The sequence below is a fragment of the Arvicola amphibius genome, chromosome 2, assembly GCF_903992535.2.
Source record: "Arvicola amphibius chromosome 2, mArvAmp1.2, whole genome shotgun sequence".
Classification (NCBI taxonomy): Eukaryota; Metazoa; Chordata; class Mammalia; order Rodentia; family Cricetidae; genus Arvicola; species Arvicola amphibius.
In genome coordinates, this window is record NC_052048.2 from 118,590,493 (window position 1) to 118,611,418 (window position 20,926).

The following is a 20,926-nucleotide window of genomic DNA, read 5'->3' on the forward strand; positions in this document are numbered from 1 at the left end:
GAAAGCAGGGGATGCCAGTTTGCTGGGTACAAGGCCTTCAAAAGACCAGCAACAGGAAGCAGCCAGGCCACGAGGGTAACAAGAACCACCAGGACCACCCGGTGTTCAACATTAGAGAAAACAGCTCTGAAACAACCGGAAGCTGCACTATTCCCTATTAGCTGGCACACACATCAGAACCAGTTTCCTCTAGTGGCATGAGGTTTCCCACTACCAGGAGTATGTCCACGATAGCAGCAAACAGTTGTCTCCTCCTCCACTGCTTTCTGATACTTTCTGATATCTGGTACACAAAGTACCAGAATAAACCGATTTAAGACACATGTAAAGAAGACCAAGGAACTGAGTACAGTGGAGCCTGCCTGTAATAACTTTCAAGGCAGAGGCAAGTAGCCTGCCACAAGTTCAAGGCCAGCCTGGGACACACAGCAAGACTGTCTTCAACAACCACCACCAAACAAAAAAAGGCAAAGGAAACATTGATTATCTCATTTTTTAATCTTCAAAATTTTCTGCCATGACATCGGAATGCATGATAGAAATGGCTCATCTTCACATGAAACACTCGGGTTCATTTTCATTCACAAGTTTTTCTAAGAAAACATTTACACAATTCATAATCCCACATCCTTCCAGCCATTATCACAGGTCTGACTGACATGAAACAGTAGTTGCCAGCACAAGGGGCTGGCACGCTGTCTGCACAGGAGTAGTGTCTTTGGAAACTACCACCCAAGAGTATCATGATTATAAATCTCATTGTACATGGCAACCCCAAAGGTGACAGACATCCCCAGATAAAGTCCCTGTGTGTGGAGAGTCGTTTCTCCAGGCACTGAAGAAATGTACTTTCCCCTCCTAGGATCCTTCTCCAAGGACTCGATTCCACCACCACCGCCAACTGGGGGCAGACGCCTGAAGCCGTGCTCTCTGGTAACTGGGTACAGACTGAACTGAGTCAGGTGGCTTAGAGTCTCTTCTTTGGAAGAGAGCTACTTTGAGGTGTTTTTTTCCTTAATTAAAAAAAATGTTGTAAACAAAAGGAGAGAAACATGGACATATACCTAGACCTAGACTTATACTGCAAACATCTTGAAGTGTGCATCCTATCTAGAGATACACAGGTCTCCACTTGTCCCTCTCTGCACACACCCTTCCATACAGTGTGTGAGTACAAGTCTCCTAGTGTCCGTGGGAGTTCCCTGGAGCGTTCATATTTCCAAATGATGAATACCTGATATGTGTTACTCCTGAGAAGACACAAGAAGGGAATGACAGTTCTGATGCACTTTGGAATGGCACAATCACGTAAACGTCTGCATACTTAAGACTTCTGAACTTACGAAAAGTTTCTAAACATAATCCAACAACAAAAAAGTATGAAAACAATGTAGCAAGTTAAAAAAAATAAACAGTTTTTGTAATCAAAGTATAAACAAACATAGGAAATGCACACTTGTCAGTCATTTAAGTAGGAAACATATTTCAGAAAAATAGTTATCTGACAAAACTTGAAAAAAGCCCCTTCCCCTTGTATACCAACACATGCACTGCCCAAACCCAAGCTAGCCATACAGGGCTGCAAGGCTTGCAGAGGAAGGAAACGCCCACAGACAGCACATCTGCAAAGGGTGCACCCTACTAGGCAGAACTGTGACTACCACACTTCTGTAAAAAAAAAGACATCCCTCGGTGTAAGAAGTCTGTATAAAAATTACAACTGAACCAATGAATTCAAGCACCAATTCAACCGTTTAAACTACTTCTACTGAGGGAACAGACAGTGCTGAAAGCCAGCGAAGGTTAGCAGTCATCATCACAGTTCGTCTTTTAAAGGCATGCGGTTTTGTTTTCGTTCCCTTGAATGCCAAACACCAGAGAATGTTCAGGCCAGTAAAGGACTCCTTGGAGGACCCACCATCTCTCAGAATCATGGTTGAATATACATTAAAAGCTCTTCAACAAACCAATGCTTGCTTCTAGTTAAAGTATCTGTCCACAGAAACTGAGGGCTGTTCCTTGTTCTAACTAGAGAAGGCATCTTCTAGAGTAGCCTCCTGAGCACATCCGGACATCTACTGGTAGTGTAGGAAAATGCAGTATTACAGAAGAAGGCAACACTACCACACTGGGCAACACAGAAGCTTTCCTTACTTAAAAAGTTCCCATTAGATACTCGAGTGGGATAGTATCACAGTAAGATCACTTTCCTGTTTCCTTTTTCTGTATCAGGAAAAAAAGGCAGTCTGAGCCAGTAGGAGCACTGGTGTTTGTGATGCCTCTGTCGCGTTCAGATAACGGGTTTATGTCGATGGGTACAACTGCAGTTCTGCTTCCAGTACTCACACCACACATGGTGATTTCTCAGACACTCACCTGTCAGTCTCCACTGCTATTTAAGTTTGGTTTAGTTTTCAACATATACCAAACAACCTTTGGTTTGCTGTATCTCACAGATGGCAGCTCAGACTACTGAAGAACACCCAATCACATGGGAAACAAACCTCCATCTACAGTGATTCCCCATCACTGCCCAACATGTTATCTGACTCCATCACATCACAGGCAGCCAAGGGAGCACTGGAGCCTGGGTTTTAGCACAGGGGTGGTGCACCTTGCTGGTCCTCAGGCAGGTCAGTGGCTCCCTGCTTCTTGCCTAACTCACTGGCAGGCTCTTCATCAATCACCGCACCAAGGTCTTCACTGCCTCCCTCGCTCTGCTCCTCGTTGGGTTCCACAGTCTGCTCCAGGCTGTTCTCCACAAGCGTGGGCGAGCTGCTTATTCTTTCTTCCTCAACTGTCTCAGTTAACAGTTGGGAAGGAGGCAGTGGAGGAGGGTTACACTGCCTGGCATTTTCAGTGGAAGAGGCAGGGGCTCTGGATAGACTGCTGTCTGTTATGACCTCATTTTGAGGTAAAGGTAACTTTTCCACAAGCTTCCACTGAATGATGCTCATATCTTTCCCACCAGTTGAAATTAGGTGACTGTCATTATGGGTAAAACTGACGTTGGTCACGTGGCTGCTGTGTGCACTGTACTTGTGACTGGGAGCCTAGAAAATAAATCAGATGGGAAAATTAAACTCATTCTTTATGTGCCTGCTTAGAGCAATGGAGATGACTAGGGAGACCCAGTCAGCTTATGAAAACAGGCTAGTTTAAATTACACCAGATCTGAGGAATAAAACCAGCAGGATTTTCCTGTTTATTTATATAAAGGCAGAAAGAGCCTGGGATGGCAGTGCACACCTGTAGTGGCAGGACCTGGGGGCCAACGGCAGAAGGGATGCTGTGAATCCAAGGCCAACAAGACCCTGTCTCAGAATAGGACACTATCAATGGTCCACCCCCTAGTGTGAGAAGAGGATAACTGAGCAAGCCGTGCAGCGTATCACCAGGACAGCCGGGAATCCCACAGGTATCTCCAAGCAGAAGGTAAGGCAGCACTGGGTTCTGCTGAGCTGAGCTAACCTTTGCCTTGGAGCACGGATACTGAAACAGGTGAACTTTACAGAAATCGTCGGCCACAGCTATCACTCTTCTGTGGTGGGACCGCACCAGTGCATTGATGTCTGTTCCATCGGATCCTTCTGGCCAGACACCTGGGGAAACAGAGGTGTGTGAAATGAGCCTGAAAACACAACCGACGTTCCTTACACACACCCAGACCTCAGGGCAGGACAGCGGGTGGTGCTAAGAACTAGCCTGCCCTTTAAAGCTCCATGAGAGGACAAGTTAGGACTTAAAGACAAGAGCACCAACAGTCATAGTCAGCACAGGGACATACGCTCCCTCAGGGAGGGGGACTACATATCCCCTCAAGGGAGGAGCGTTCAAAACAGTATTCTTATGGAAGTGTCAGGCCATATACTGGTACTGGTCTAGTGTGTTATCCCACAGAACTTTCCTGTTTTCAAAACGACATACCAAATGTGCTTAGCAGGCTACTCTGAGGGTGGTGATTACAGTCAGAGTAAGGGACGAGCTCCAGTTAGAGCAGACTGAACTGTGGAACATGGCTGACCCCTATATTGGAGAACTTCTGTTTTAAATGCGCATGAGGGTTTGCTTGCACATGCACACTGCATGTGTGCCTGGTGACCACAGAAGTCAGAAGAGGGCATAAGATCCCCTGGAACAGAACCACCACTGTGAGCCACAGTGGGAGTGTGGGAATCAAACCTGACCCACCTTTCTAGTCCTGAGAACAAATGCATTTTGGGGGGGAGATGTTGGGTTTGTTAAAAATACTGTGTGTGTGTGTGTGTGTGTGTGTTACATACATGTGGGTGTATAGGGAGGGACATGTGAATCCAGGAGAATGCTGGAGTCTTACTCTATTGCTCTCTGCCTCCAGAGCCAGTCTTTGTGCAGTGGAGATGGCATAGCAGCTAAGCACTTACTGTCTTTGCATGCTAGGTTTGGTCCCTCCCTATACCTGGATGGTGGATCAAACCATTCTCAACTCCAGTTCCACCGGATTCAATCAATGTCCTCTGGCCTCAACAGCATGTACATGGCACACTTATATACATGCAAACAAAACACCTTTTTTTTTTTTTTTTTTTTTTTTTTTGGTTTTTCGAGACAGGGTTTCCCTGTAGTTTCTAGAGCCTGTCCTGGAGCTAGCTCTTGTAGACCAGGCTGGCCTCGAACTCAGAGATCCGCCTGCCTCTGCCTCCCGAGTGCTGGGATTAAAGGCGTGCGCCACCACCGCCCGGCAACAAAACACCTTTTACATATAAAATAAATCTTAAAAAAGAAAGTCTTTCATGGAACTGAAAACTTGTTTTTGCTAGAATCACTTGCCAGCAAACTTCCAGGATCTGCCTGTGCAGGCCCCACAATGTTGGGGTTACAGGCATGTTTATAACCATGCCCAGGTTTTTAGTGGGTGCTGGAAAATTCAAACTCAGGTCTCCATGTTTAACCTGTACCCACAGAACCATCTCAGCTCTATCTGTACCCACGGAACCATCCCGTCAGCTCCATCTGAACCATGGAACCATCCCCTCAGGTCCTCAAATCTATGTGATTTAAGACAGGGTCTCTACCTAACCCTGAAGCTCAGATTCAGACAGGCTGGCCACTGAGAGCCTTCAGGGACCCCCTCCCCCATCTCTACCTCTTTAGTGAGGGGATTGTAGGTTCATGCTTGCTGCAAATCTGAACTTGAGTCTTCTTGCTTCCCTTGTAAGCACTTTGCCAAATAAGCCATCTCCTCAGCTCTTTAATCCCCAAATTTTATCTTTAAAACACCTTAATATTTTAACAGATGGTACTAGGACTACTGAATACCCACTAGCAGAAAAGCACACAAGTCACAGGACCCAGCAATGCCACTTTGGAGTGTATGTGCACCCAAGAGAAAGGAAACCTTGCCCATAAAAACTCTGTCCATGTACACAGCACCATTTTAATAGCAAAGGAGTAGAAACAGCCTACCCGAGGAAGAGATGAACAAAATGTAGCCTATGCCGTTCATACAAAAGGGCATCAGAACTGTAAGGAGGGACTGGTATATGCTGTACCCAGATGACTCTTACTCACTGGACCACAGTTGTATGTGTCCATTTATATGAACTATCCAGAATAGGGAAACTGACAAAAAGCAGATGAGTGTAGTGTTGCTAGGTTTGGGTAAAGTAGTGCTTTTCAATCTTTCTAACACTGTATCCCTTTAATACAGATCACTCTGTTATGGTGACCCCAACCATAGAATTTCATAACTAATTTTGCTACTGCTATGAATCGTAATGTAAATATCTGATATGCGACCCCACGAAAGGGTCTTCTGACCCACAGTTGAGAACCACTAGGGTAGAGGGAGAGACGGGTGGTGACTAATGGTAGTGTCTCCTTAGCGGTGAGGAAAATGTTGCAAGAACAGAGCATGATAAATTTTACGACTGTGGGCATAAGAAAACCATTCATTTGTACACCTTGGGTAAACCGTACAATATGTGAATACAATCTCAATAAAGCTGCTATTTCAAAGAGGTGTTACTAATTTGAAAGCTTCAGTGTTTCCACCTGGGAAACACTGGAAGCTAATTTACTCTATTGCGTCAACTCCTTTCCTTGAGACCAAAACTGTGGGGTTCTGCAGAGAACAAATTTCACATTGGTTCAATCAGTACATTTAAGTTTTCTGAATCTGAAATTAAGGTTCTTACTATGTAGTCTTGGCTGGCCTCAAACTTTCAGAGATACATCTACCTTTCTGCCTTCCAAATGCTGAGGTTAAAGGTGCATGCCACCATGCTTGGCTAACACCTTCCATTTATTGATTTACCTGGTAAACATGAGTAAAAAGCTCTCTCTCTCTCTCTCCTCTCTCTCTCTCTCTCTCTCTCTCTCTCTCTCTCTCTCTCTCTCACACACACACACACACACACACTTTCCACATTAGCCGTGATATTCTTACCGAAGACTTGGAAGCCCAGCACACAGGTGTACGTCGTCCAGTCGATGTCCTTACAATCTGATCGGTTCCTGATCAGTTTGCAGCCATTTTCAATGTCCCCTTTAGAAATCAGAAACAGGGAGTGTAATCACAGTGCTGTGTACAAAGGTATTTGAAAGTGAATCCTGATTCAAACTAGTCACGTTTACTTGTATTTATAATCCATACACTGAAAAACATTAAGATACATTTAAAAGGGAAAAGAAAGTATGTAATAGGACCTTACAGAATTACAAAGTGTTTCCCATGGATGCTTTATTCTTTTCTCTGGAAGCATAAAGGTTCACCTTACATTCTCCCTGCCGCTAGAGAAAGCTGTTAAATGAAAGCATTCAGAGCTGCAGCAGTTTCACAGAAATATATCTCATGGCAACATCTGCTGTCAGTTCTGCACCATTAAACTAACGCATTGCTTTCTTGGACAGAGAACCGCATGTGAGCCTCATTACTTAGCCTGGAGTAACGTGTGCTGTTAACTTAGAGGCCAGCACACACTCTTCACTGTTCACATTCCATGCAGCCTTCATAATACAGGCAAACATGTCTGAGCCCATAAACGACTGCTCATACTTACAGTATAGTATCTCGTAGTCGCCTGAGTTAGACATTATATGCTTATTGTCTGGGGACCAGTCAAGGTGTGTGATGTAGCTAGAATGTCCCTAAGAAAAGATTAAAGGAAACATTTAGAGTTCTGAATGACAGTTTAATAATTTGCTAACAGTGCTTTCTTAGCACCTCTGTGCTAGGACTCCTAAGGGATGGGGACAGCACCAGGGCCTGCGGAACCAAGAGGCCCAGAGCAGGTCCTCTGGGTCTTTCCACCCGGTCCTGTTAGAAGGCGAGGATGCAGGAAGACACCAGTGAGACACAGAGTTTGGGCAGGGCTGTGGAGTGCACAGGGCTTCATACAACACAACACAACACTATAAAGTGCTTTGGACCTGGTGACACCTGCTGGCTCTCTCTACACACCAGAACCAAGTAGGTACTGACTCTTCTAGAAAATTCCATCTCAGAGCACCGCGCCCTCTCAGGCCTGCCTTCAACCCACTAACCATATAGCCCTACTGGAGTGACACCAGCCTTGCGAAGGAGTTTCTGTTACAGACTATGCACATAGACGTTTTCCTGGGCTGTGTATGGGCCCTATAAATAGTCAGAGTGGAACTCTCCTAGGCAAATTCTGAACTCCAAAGAATGTTCTGGGTAGGGGAAAGTGACCCAACACTGCATTCCTGTAGAACAGCTGGACCCAAGTTAATCATCTGATTCTTCAAAATTTTCCTTAAATAGGAAAACAGTGATCTTTTGCTGCTTAGATTGTATTAACACTGGAAATCAAAACAACAAAACTACTAAATGCTTAACCATTTACATGTAAGCATTTGATGATTCCCAATAAGCCATTTCAGGTATGTCCTGCCAATCTTATGATTTATCAAAGCTGACAGACACACACTCACTTCTTTCATTTGCCTAATTTTGTACTTTTGGAATTAAAAGCCTCCTGCTTACATTGTTTGAAGTTAATAAACTCAATGTGTCTCAGATATAGTTCTTTTTTTTTTAAAAAATATTCCTAACGCTTTCCCAGGACAAAGCTGCTTTTTTTTTTTTTAAAAAAAAAATTATTTATTTATCATGTATACAATGTCCTATGTATGCCTGCAGGCCAGAAGAGGGCACCGAACCTCATTACAGATGGTTGTGAGCCACCATGTGGTTGCTGGGAATTGAACTCAGGACCTTTGGAAGAGCAGTCAATGCTCTTAACCGCTGAGCCATCTCTCCAGCTCCCTCAGATATAGTTCTTAATGACTCACAAACATCTCAATTATTCCAGTCTCCTAAAGCCCAATTTAAATGTGTCCCAGTGTACACTGGCAATTCCATATCGCTTGCCTGGGTGCCCTACTCAAATATTGTCTTTCCCAAACTACTGTGTAGCTCTGGGTGGCAGAAAGACTTAGTGGAGGGGTGTCTTTGTTTCTTGTTCATATCCTTTCTGCATTAGAAGTGTGATGTGGTGGTTTGAATTCAACCACCTAAAATGATGTTGGGCATGGAAGCAGCACACAATCGGGATGCAGCAGAAGGAGAAAATGACTTCTTCTGTGTCTGAATGAGGTGTTGGATCAAACCTAGGGCCCGGGACACACTAGGCAAATACTCTGCCATTGATTTCTTCTAATGACCTCTTTTAGAAAGTCTATATCACTGATTTTTAAAGCTAGTAGAGTACTATGTATAATCTGGTATAGTAATATCAAAACATATCACTCTGCTGAAACCTGAGTCAGTTTCATGGTTTACATTCTTTGAGATGTTTATGAAGTTTAGACCAATCAGGACACAAATCAACGGACAGTCAATGGTCCACAATACAAAGAGCTAAATAATACTTTTAAGACTTTGTTCTCAAAGAGAAAAGGTATTCTGCTGAATGACTTCTAGTGCAAGAACCACTCCTATTTTGTTTCTGGAATGACGAGCATTGTGTGGTAAGGACTAAAATAAAAGAGGAAACAACAGACGTAACCCATTTATCCTGGCTTCTAAGGTCTGATCCCTGATACATCTGAACCCAGTTCTCAGCTGGAAACCAGATTATTCACACACTTGCAGGGTGATGAGCCACTGCTGTGGATTCTTTATTTTGTTAAAATTCAGGGAATAAAGTTGCACAGCTAATGCCGTCTTCAATAATTTTATATGCTAAAATTTTCAAATTTAAATGCCAATATTCTAGACCTTTTGAGATCTGACTTAACCTATCAAAGAGCACCTAGAAGAGGGACTAAACAGTAAATATAAAAATTTAGAAATCAAAATGTGTAGAAGTTTTAGAAATAATGAAATTTTAAGTAGATAGGGATAAACTTCAGTAAGATTATGAAAGATATTTGAGGTAAAACTAAACAAAATAATTTAGGTGTGATGGTTCAGCCCGTAATTCCAGTACCTGGGAGACCGAAGACAATCTGGGCTTTAGAACAAGACCTTGTCTCACAACCACTCCACAGAGGGAAATGAGCTTCAGTGAGCAGAAGAGCAAGCTCATGGAGACCTCTGGGAATAAAACCCCAGGAAGTAAGAGCCATCATGGCTCCCAGACCAGCAAGTCTAGTGCCTAAGCTGACTGTAAGTAAGAAAGTGCTATTTATTTCTAGATTCAGGTCAAGATGGTGGGCAGGAGGGTAGAAACAGAAGCAATTGTAGATAGGGCTCACCCATGTCTGGGGTCGAGGGACCTGAACCAAGAGCTATAGCAGTACCTTGGATATAGATATGAACTGCTCGCCTTCTGATTACACGCTGGCTTCGCAAGCACTTTCCTTACTAAAGAGGAGGCGTGCACTGGCTGTAGGATACTCATGTTCCACCCTCTTGGCATTTATGTTGTTTGATGAGGCTTGCTCACAGAGAATAAGCCTGGTTGGCCAGTGGAAACTGGAATTAGTGCCCTTAGCAGTTACTGTGCTCGTGGTAAACTCTATTTGACGGACCAGCTCTGGAAGAGGGTGGTGACTTAAGTGCATATCTAACAACGGACTGCACCAGTCATTAGGGACACGTGAGCCAGCCTGCTGCCTTCTACTAGGGAGCCCTGCTGCTCTGCATTCTCGTGTAGCCCCGTCTTCTAAAATAACGTTTTCATACACAGGGACACCATAAGAAGGGCAGACTGCAAACTCTCAGCACGGTTGTAATCTATTGCTGGGGTGTTTCCTAAGGCTCTAGTCTCAGTCTCTTCCTTCAGCTACACTAGTCACTTAGATGTTAGGCCTCAGGCAGTCCAACAAGCAGTCCACAGACCCAGAAATGAGTTCAAGATGGACTATAGAAGGATTTCCAACAGAAGAAAAGAAGTCAGCATCCTTTAGGAGCTTGAGAATCTGGTTCCTGTCTGCCAGGAGTCATTTCCCTTACCTACTAAAGCCCATGCCTGCCCCAGGCTCCCTCAGTCCCTACTCACGAGTACTTGTCATAGAAGCGAGTTACCTGGCCCTTCTCACCTCAGACCCCTACTCTTTATCCCCCTAGCGGCTATTCTCTTACCATTCCCTTTCTTGTAGTCGCTCCTGTTCTCCCCGGCTATGCTGTCTTCTTGCTTTCCCACTTCCAGTCTGCTTTCTCTCTTAAGCACAATAAAAACCTTTCCCTTAACCATACCATGGTAAATTTCTTTACTGCACCCCTTGCACATAAGCAGGAAAATGACGGACAGTAGGGAGCAGCATTCACATTTGAATTCTGAGCTTTGGTTGTTCCACAGAAGTTCTGTGAAGTATGAACTTTTAAGATCTCCAATTTTCATGAACATACAATTCAGGGAAGTTAAATTAACTTGCCTCAAGTCACAAATTAGGTGGGAGAGCCAGCAATGCCCAATTTGTCCTTTCTAATAGCAGAAAACAGATAAAAGCAACAGAGATTCTAAGACCAGAGGGTGGAAGTAGAAAGAGAAGAGACAGCAAGAAGCAAAGCTCAAGAACAGAAGACAGTTAAGCCACAAACTGTGGCCACAAACTGTTCCTGAGTATCTCATCATTATACTTTTAAGTACTCATTAAAGATAAAAGCTGCCTAATTACAGTAGGACAAATCTCATGCAATTAACCAATTTGTCATTTCCCAACATTTCCAAGGGCATTCTGATCATCAAATCTTATATACTGCTGTTTCTCTTCTGGGTGAATTGCATGGTAGTGCATAGTATAATAACACACAGTGACAAGTCTGAGGAATAGGACCATCACAGTCTGCCCTCTACAAAAACTTTACTTTCTAGATGTGCCACGATGTCAAGACAACCAATGTTAATTCATTTATTGTCTATTTTCTTCATCTGCAAAAGGAGTACTGAGATAATAAGCAAGTACCCAATATTGCAACCAGCTATAGAGCTGGATTCCATCTGTGTGTGGTGGAGTGTACACCTATAATCCCAGTACTCAACTGAGGCCAGTCTGGGCTACATTATAAGGCCCTGCTTCAAAACCAACAAAACAAAATATAGATTCTATAACATTAAGTCCTATTTTATACACCCTATTTATTAAGACTTGGGACCTTTTTATTTTTGTTTAAGAGGTTATAACTAAAAGACAATTTAAAGGGGCTGAAGAGATGAGTCAGTAGTTAAGAGCTACTCTTCCAGAGGACCCAGGTTCAATTCCCAGCACCCATATGGCAAGAGCTCACAACTGTAGTTTCATGGGATGATACCTTCACACAAAATGCACATAATTAAATAAATTACTTTTAAAAAAGATAAAGTTGGGCCAGAGAGATAGCTTGGTGGGTATAAAGGTGCTTGCCATGCATGCCAGGCAGCCTGTGTTCCCCACTGGATGCCCACGCGAAGCTACCCTCTGGCCTCCTCATGCACACTATGGTATATGCACTCACACAAGTCCTGGGCATAGTAATACATAAAATAATTTGAGGCCCACTACGGTAAATCTTAGTTATCTAAAAATAATTCTCATGGTGAAATACTTTTTTCTTTATTTGTATGTGTGCGTGCAGATGTTCATGTGTGTACACATATACATGAAGGACAGAAGACAACCTCACACGTTGTCCTCACTCGTCTGGAACTCACCCAATAGGCCAGGCTGGCCAGTCAGCGAATTCCAGTGATCTGCCAGTTTCTGCTCCCTCTGTGCTGGGATTACAGCCTAGTACCACCATGCCCAGTTTTTTATTTTTTATTTTTTTATTTTTTTATTTTTTGGTTTTTCGAGACAGGGTTTCTCTGTAGCTTTGGAACCTGTCCTGGAACTAGCTCTTGTAGACCAGGCTGGTCTCGAACTCACAGAGATCCGCCTGCCTCTGCCTCCCGAGTGCTGGGATTAAAGGCGTGCGCCACCACCGCCCGGCCAGTTTTTTATTTTTTAAACAAAGGTTCTGGGCTCCAACTGAGGTCCTCAAGTGTGTAAGGCAAGTACTTTCCCAGCTGAGCTGACTCCTACCCTCTCAGTGGACTATTTCCTTTTATTTTTTTTCTTTACTACTCCATACTACAGACATTAAGTTGGTAAATTAATTAAAAAATGTAAATAGTGATTTGTAATTATTTCCAAAGCAAACAAAAACCATTGTTAAGTTCTACAAGTAACTCAGATGGCCTGTAGACTGGTGTATAAACGGACTGGTCTGAGCGTACAGTATAAAACATACAGAGCAGCAACAAACAGAGCTCTTCTCTCAAACATTACTTCTGCTCATAGAAGTTCAACCTTGTTTTCTTTTCTGAGACAGTGTTATCACATAGACCTGGATGGTCTTGAACTTGTGGCCAATGTTTCTGCCTCCAGAGTGCTAAGATTACAGGTCTGTGCCACCAAACTTAGCCAAACTGAAAACTCCTAATGTGAATATTCAAAATGCTTCAAAATTAGATTTATAATCTCATTGACAGGTGGGTCAAAACACAAGTGTAGTGAACATACTGTAAAATTACCACTGGGCCATGTGTATAAGAAACAAATTAACTCAGGGTTTATACTTCAATCTTGACCCCCAAATCTCTTATTCTCAAAGTTAAAAAAGCTGAAATCTGAAACACTTCTAGTCCCAAGCATTTTGAATAAAGGCTATTCAATCCATATATAATAAGTATAATAAATTTCAGCCCCATACCATGTATGTTTTTAAGAACTCTTTTATTTGTGCCACCTAAGTGAATTGTTTTATCAAGACAATGAAAGGATTTGTGCCACCATACCAATTCATCACGTCATTTGCTAATTATGAATAATTTCCTAACATACACACTAAGTTACTTCATTTTGTATGAAGATAATATGTACAAATTATAGAGTATTTCTATGCCAGGTACGAGCCTCAGGTCTTTATGTACATTCAACTCTTTTCTTTCTTTTGTATGTGGTGCATGTATATATGTGCCTAGAGGTCAGAGGAGGACATTAAGTGTACACCCTTGTCCTTGAGAGAGGATCTCTTGTGTATCTGGAACCAGGCTGGCAGTCAGTAAATCACAGTGATCCTCCAGTCTCCACCCCACAGCACTGGATTACAGGCATGCATATCCATGCCCAGCTTTTAATGTGGGTGCTCGTAATTCAAACTCAGTCCTCATGCTTGCACGGTAAACACTCTTATTTCCTGAGCCATGTCCTCAGCCCTGCATTAGCTTCTTTTAATCCTGTGAAGTGGAAACTACTACCACCCTCGCTTTGTAGGCGAGAAGACGGAAGCAGAAGGCTAGCGCAACCTGCTCAAAGTCCTATTAGTTCAGGCCAGGAGTTGGGATCCGGTTTGTGTGTCTGGAACCACCAAGGCTATAATCTTCATTCCTTCTCCTGTGTGGGACTGAACCTAGGGCCTCAGACATGCTGGCAAGTACTCTACTACTGAGTTACAGCCCCCCATTCAGTTATAAGTAATTGTTGGTGTTTTTGTCTTTTTCTTTTTGGCTTTTGCTATTTCTGAGTACCCTGGCTGCCTAGAACTTGCAATGATTCTTGCATCTCTGTCTCTTGAGTGTTGGGACTGGGATTACAAATGTGTGTTAACATGCCTGGCAACCGTACTTTTTGAGGAAAAGAAACACATTTTCTAGATATTCCCGGTGTCTAAGCAATTTCTCTAGTTAGAGTTGAGTACCCTACCAAACAAAGTATGTAGCTTGTTTATAGAATTTAATTTTCGTATTATAAAGATAACCTATTACCTTCAAAAAATGGGTAAACAAATCTCAGGAAGTATGTTTCTGCTAACTTCCTTAAATGCAGATATCTCTGAAATTATTCCATTTTAGAGGCAGACAGGTGATATAGGATATTGTAGGGATACTGGGGATGGGTGGAGACAGGGACACTGAGCTAAAGTTTCCCACAGCTAGGTATGGTGACACACACCTTAAACCTAGCACTCTGGAGGCAGAGGCAGGGCACATCTCTGTGTGTTTGAGGCTTGCCTTGTTTACATAGCAAGTTCAAGGGCAGTCAGGGTTATGCAGAAATATTTTTATCAAACAAACACAACCTCCCATAAAAATAGCTTGAACAAACTGACTTCATACTAATTAGAGAGGCAAATACTTAGCTTACATGTAAGGGGTAGATACCTTTCCAGAACACACAGCTGTGATCTACAGACCAGTAATTACAATTTTCTTTTTAAAAATTTATTTAATTATGTATATGGGTATGTACAGTGTCCACAGAGGTCAGAAATACTGGATCCCCTGGACGGGAGTTACAGGTGGATGAGAACAGCTCACTGTGGGTGCTGACAACCACACTAGGTCCTCTGCAAGAGCATGCTCCTTTCTACTGAGACACCTCTCCAGGTCCCCCCCCCCTTTTTTTTTAAATTTGAGATAGAGTCTCATGTATCCTAGGTTGGTGTCAAACTTATTAGGTAGCTGAGGATGACCCTGAATACTGATCCTCTTGCCTCCATGTGCCAAGAGTGTGCCACAATAGCGAGTTTATAAGGTACTGAGGATCAAGGCAAGGGACCCTTGCTTTCTGATACAGGGAATCTCAGTTTTCTCAGAAATAGATTAGAGTTTACAGCAAATAACAGGAGAAAACAAGTTACATCAAAGTGAACACTTAATTCTCTTTTTAACAGAGTACAATTTCTCAATTACTTTGTAACTTAGGTCATTCTACTTTGCTACTTACAGTGCACTTTCCATATCTGCTGTATTTTCTTGCATTTTCTGAGACTGAGTAGAGGTAAATAAAGTTGTCATGAGATCCTACAGCCAGGAGAGTACCATCTAGAATTAAACAAAAAAAAAAGTGTTTATTGGAAAAACGTCTGCATGTATTGCTGCCTTATTGATTCTATAAAAAATGTTAGATCTCATCAATTTAACTGTTATTTGGCATTTTATGAACAAATCCAATCACTTAACATTTCCTAAAATCAAATAACTTACCTAGTCCAACACAGAATCCCTCCTTGAAAACACTCTCTAGTCTTGTCCCCTTCTAGTCACCAGAGGTTGGGTTCAGAGCAATTTCCCTGCATCTACTGGTGGGGGCACAGTGTCCATGCAGTGAGCTAACATGCACAGATGCGCATCTAGGCAGGTACATCTGCTCTCGCCAATTACGAGGAAGTCTTGGGAAGGGATACACTACACTCTCTAGCTCTGTATCTTTTGGTTGGAACTACCACTATGCTAATCAAATAACAATTGGTCAAACTCCACTGATCTTGTGATTTTAAATGCTACATTTCATAGAGGTTGTTATTCCAGCATTAAAAACAAACTAATAAAAACAAAACAGGAAACTCTGCTGCTTCGAAATGACTTTTTTGGGGCAGGCAGGATGGGCTGGAAGGGAAAGGTATACACTGCCATGCTTGACGACTTGTCTTCCATCCTAGGAACCATGTGGTAGAAGGATAGAACTAACTTACAGAAGTTGTCCTCTGACACATGTGCACGTATAATACATGTAAAAAACCAACGACAGAAATCAAAATGATTTTTTTCTAGGATTTTGCATCTTGGTAAACATGCATTTTCTCCCCATATTCTGTGCTTCCTTTGAAACAATAAAGAATCAATCAAACATTTTTTCCTTTACTCCTGACTCAACAGCTATGAGAATGTACTTTCTGGGCCAAAGAAGCAGCTCCTCGATGAAGTGTTTGCCTCTCATGTACACAGAGGCCTGGCTTCAACCGCTAGCACTACAAAACAAAACAAAACAAAACAAACAAACAAACAAAAAAAGCCCACCAACCCAAAAATGTTCAAATGTAAGAAATTCCAGGTCTGCATTCCTATAATCCCAGTTCTTCCAAGAGGCAGGAGAATTGTGAATTTCAGGCCAGCTTGGGAAAGACTAGGCCTCAAAAAGAGTGAGACTAATTCTAGAAAAGAATAATATAAATCAAACTACATAAACAGTAACAACTACAAAGTAACTGGAATATTGTGAAACATTTTTAATAAAATACAAAGAGCTACTCAAAGCTGAATGAATTATAGAAAATTTTTTTTACAGTGAATTACTAAGTATTTTATCGCTTAACAAACAATTATGATGATAGAACTCAAAGCAACGCTAACTAGAGAAACGGTATGAGTGTGCATTCTGGCTATTTCTTCTACAACTTTTTTGGCAGCGCCAAGGATTGAACCCAAGGAGTTCTACTACTGAACTCCATTCTCCACTGTTTATCTTTCTATACACAAAGGAAAGGTTGCTAATTAGATGTAACACTCAGCTGTGAGGGATATTTGTACATGGTGTGAAGACGTATTGCTGTGGTAGTTTAATAAGAAGCTGAACGGCCAATAGCCAGAATGAGAAAATGGCAGGACTTCTGGGGAGAGAGAGGAACTGGAGATGATGAAGTAGGGTATGTGAGAGATGCCAGCGAAGAGAGACCTGGAAGGAGTCGGACATACAGAACGCAAGAAAAGTAAAAAGCCATGTTATTAAGTTATAAGAGTTAGTAGGGAACAAGCCTAAGCTAAAGGCCAAGATTTCATAATTAATAAGTTTCTGTGTCATTATTTAGGGTTGGGCAGTCCTAACAAGAACGTACTACTACATTCGGCTTAATATATAAAGATTCTGGTGTATATAGTATGCTTGGTTGTACTGTTTCTAACAATTACTGCAACTGTGATAGATAGTTCATTCTAAATACATGCTTGTTTGATCTTCATTGTGCTGTCTAATTGTTCAGGTTTCTTATAGTTTCCAGTAGTGGAATTAACCTGATGTTCAGGGGAATGTCACAACTCTTGAGAGAGGGAGTGAACCTCATCAACAAGTAAAAGTGATGTCAGGAGTGTATATCAAAGGGGAGGGAAGGACTGCCCACCTACTGAGTAGCGCATCACGGAGAGCTGCTCGTTCCCATCGGTGTGGATGGACACGAGATCTCTTGTTTCTGCATCCAGAACAAACCACCTGTTTAGGAAGGAAAGAAGGGAAAAATAAAAACTGCCTTCAGACATAAACATTTACAGGAAAAGGTAGCTGACTTTTTCTACATTTTTTTGTTTTTATGTTAGTCTTATCTGCATTGGTATTTGGCCTACATGTTTGTCTGTGAGAGGCTGTCGGATCCCCCGGAACTGGAGTTACAGTTTCTGCTATGTGGGCATGGGAATTGAACCCAGGTCCTCTGGAAGAACAACCAGTGCTCTTAGCAAATGAGCCCCCTTTTCTACATTTTTAACTTAAAATTTCAGTATTAATGTTTTAATTAAGACTGTGCTTCTAATCAAGATTGTATTTAAATAAAATCCTGCTAGGTAGACATAGATCTGGTTGTGTTTTCACTTCTACTTCAGAATTCAATGGATGTGTCAAACTGTACCTCAGTTAGGCATTGTTTAGACAGAAAAATAAAACAACAGGGCCAAGGTTTTTAAAGATTATACCAGAGCTGAAAGACAGCAAATGGAGCAGTGGAAAAAAGAAATGACTAAATGATAACCTCAGGAATGGTCGGCAGACAACAGAGCTCACAGGAGGAAATGAACGGCAGCAGGCACAGAAGAACCTGTAAGGAGGATGTGGTCAACACTGATGGAGGTTAGGAGGGATAACAGCGGCATAGCCGGGGAGGTGGACATTCATGAAGGAATTTTATCAATTTTGTGAATGATGGGCTGGAATGTCTAGGTAGAAAATTTAACTCAAAACTGTCATTTAACAGCCTCTATACACACGAGATTAAAGGCCAATCAGTAGGAAGCTGGCACACTGAGGCCATATGGCCCATGTTTACTGACAGTGCCCACAGACTGCGCGTTTGTTTTGAACTGCTGCTGATCAATCTTCACTATAAGCACCAAGAACAAGATGACATCGCAACTAAGACTAACTGGATCTTGAGATAGTTAGTGCGAATATCAGGCTTCAAGCTTTAATATGATTATGAAAAATTTATTATATTCTTATATTTAAAATTATTGATGTTAAAGTTGGCAAACCCTTAACTAATATTAAGACTGTTGTTTAGAAGCAACCCTAGCAAGCAGCACAGCCCAGACCATGTTCTCACGTGCAGAAACCGACACTGTTATAGATAACACCTATTCAAAAACAAAAGACAAACTCTTATATATTTTTTTCTACTTCTTTACATACACAGCAGATTGATTCTTCTATTTTTGGAATGAAATTTTATTTTGTATTTTTATTTTCATGTGTGTGGAAGTCCTAAGCTGATGCTGGGATTAGAGGCTAGATGCCACACCTGCCTAACTTTTATGTGGATTCTGGGGATCCAAATTCCACTCAACACCTGCACATCAAGAGCATTATCTATTGAGTCCTCCTTCCAGCCTGGCAAACAATCTTTAATAGTAAGTCAGTGAGGCTGTTAAAGTGTGCGGGGATACTGGGGTGCTCCACCTTTTTCCCTGCATGGACTGTGTTCTTTTTTCAGAAGATGCTGCTGTGGCCAGAATCTTCTTAGCAAAGGGAATTTTCTACAAACAAAATTTGAGTTCTCACATTGTATTTAATCACGTGTCATTTTAGGGTGTATATATTAAAACAAAGCCTCTATTTGGGAGCCATGTGCCACCACTATGAGGCTCTATGCGGCCTAAAGGGTCGAATGGGTTTTCTAAACGTAATGGCCATCAGGAATGGGAAGTCATCTGTCATAGACTAAGTTGATGTGGAAACCAAATACCAAAATGTGTAGCACCACCCTTTATCATGATGGACTTTTTTGGGGTGGGGGTCAAGTCTTATGTAGCCCAGAATGACTGCAAACCTGCTCTATAGCTGAGGCTGACCTTGAACTCCTGATCCTCCCACCTTCCCCCAACTGCTGGGATCACAGCCATGTGCCATCATGCTTGGGTATATGACTTATGCACAGACAATTTAGAGGTAGAACTACCTCGATGTCCTTAAATACATTTATCTCATTTCTTTTAAAAAATATATATCCATGATAGTATGTTCTGAAAAAAAAAAATGTGTCCTATGGGCCTTGTTCTTTTTTTGTTTGCTTGTTTTTTGCAATCCTCTAGTTATAAACACAGGAATGTTGGGGCTAGAGAGCCAGTTGAGTAGTGAAGGGTACTTGTTACTCTTCCAGAAGACCCAAGTTCCATGCTGGGTAGCTCACAATCACCTCTTACGCAGCTACAGGGGATCTGACACCCTCTTCTGGAATACAAGTGGACACACACATGCATGAAAATAAAAACTAAAAGTAAAGTTACTTTTGTAATTTGAAAAATGTAATGCCAAAAGATGAAAGAAAAAAAAAGAAAAAGTGACAAATGCCTTTATTCCCAACACCCAGGAGACAGAGGCAGGCAGATCTCTGAGTCAGCCAAGGCTACACAGAGAAACCCTGTCTCAAAAAATTGAAAATGTAAAGCCAATAAGAGAAGAAAAGTCTAATTCAACTGATCATTTATCTGATCAAGACCTCTTTACAATTCAGTAACTTAGACGCAGAACAGGATTTGAATGTATGATTTGCTGAGAACGACAACTACGTGGCTGGTGCCGATGCAGACCACGCCCGCTGATCAGCTGCTTCACATCCCTGGTGACCAAAACACAGGTGAGGAAGGAGTTGCTGCAAAGATGTGGAGACACTGGAGCCCTTTAAGTTGCTGGCAGGATTGCAAACGGTACAGCTGATGTACCAATGTTGGTCAAAACATTAGGCAGAATTATATGACCTGGCCAGTCTACTGACATCCAAGATAACTGAAAACATACTCCTACACCAAACCTTGTCCAAGAATGTTTGTAGCAGGACCATTCCATTGTTAAAGGTGGAAAGCCAAACAGTCGTTGGTTTCCTAAGATAGTATATCCACATAATGAAATTCTATCTGGTCATAAAAAGGAATGAAGTACTATATACATAATGTAATTCTTTCAAGGTTTATTACTTCAATTGAAAGAAGCCAGTCACCAAGGCATGCCTTTGTGATTCCATTCATATGAAGTGTCCAGAACTGGTAAACCTATAGGAAAAGGTTGATCAGCTGCCTATAACTGAAAAGGCCAGTAGGTGGGTCTAAAGGAATTGCTATTAACAGATAAAAAAAATTTTTCTAGGCTAATGAAAAGAGTCTGAAATTATGCTACACAGCTTTTTGTATGTACTAAAATCACTAGATAATAAACTTAAGTGAATTTTATAGTAGATTATGTCTCAATAAAGCTGAACAGTGGTAATTAAGCCCACTTATGGCTATGCACTCATTTTTTTCCCCTTTAAAAATGATACAATACAGTCTTTGGGCAGTTGTAGAGCATTTGTCTAGCACACAAGGCCCTGGGTTCAATCCCCGGGCACCACACACACGATATACTCTTTTAAAATGACAATTTTATCACTGATAATTTATTTGCTCTTGAGCTTATATGTGGAGATATTATTGCTGGCCCTCAAGCTGTGTTAATAACATACCTTGAGGTCACTTAAGACTTAATACTGCTATCCTATTCAGCC

General features: G+C 41.9%; 1 protein-coding gene across 3 annotated transcripts in view; it reads right to left on the reverse strand.

Annotated features, from left to right (window-relative positions):
• Positions 1-479: 479 nt before the first annotated feature.
• Eml4 (EMAP like 4) overlaps positions 480-20,926 on the reverse strand; it is a 125,002-nt gene continuing 104,555 nt past the window's right edge. For all 3 annotated transcript variants that reach the window (XM_038320361.1, XM_038320360.1, XM_038320359.1), the window contains 6 exons: positions 17,303-17,391; positions 15,133-15,230; positions 7,041-7,128; positions 6,428-6,526; positions 3,472-3,602; positions 480-3,053 (listed from right to left, as the gene is read on the reverse strand). In XM_038320361.1, the coding sequence (XP_038176289.1) occupies positions 2,595-3,053; positions 3,472-3,602; positions 6,428-6,526; positions 7,041-7,128; positions 15,133-15,230; positions 17,303-17,391 (964 nt within the window). In that variant the 3' untranslated portion in view covers positions 480-2,594. The remainder of the gene's footprint in view (positions 3,054-3,471; positions 3,603-6,427; positions 6,527-7,040; positions 7,129-15,132; positions 15,231-17,302; positions 17,392-20,926) is intronic.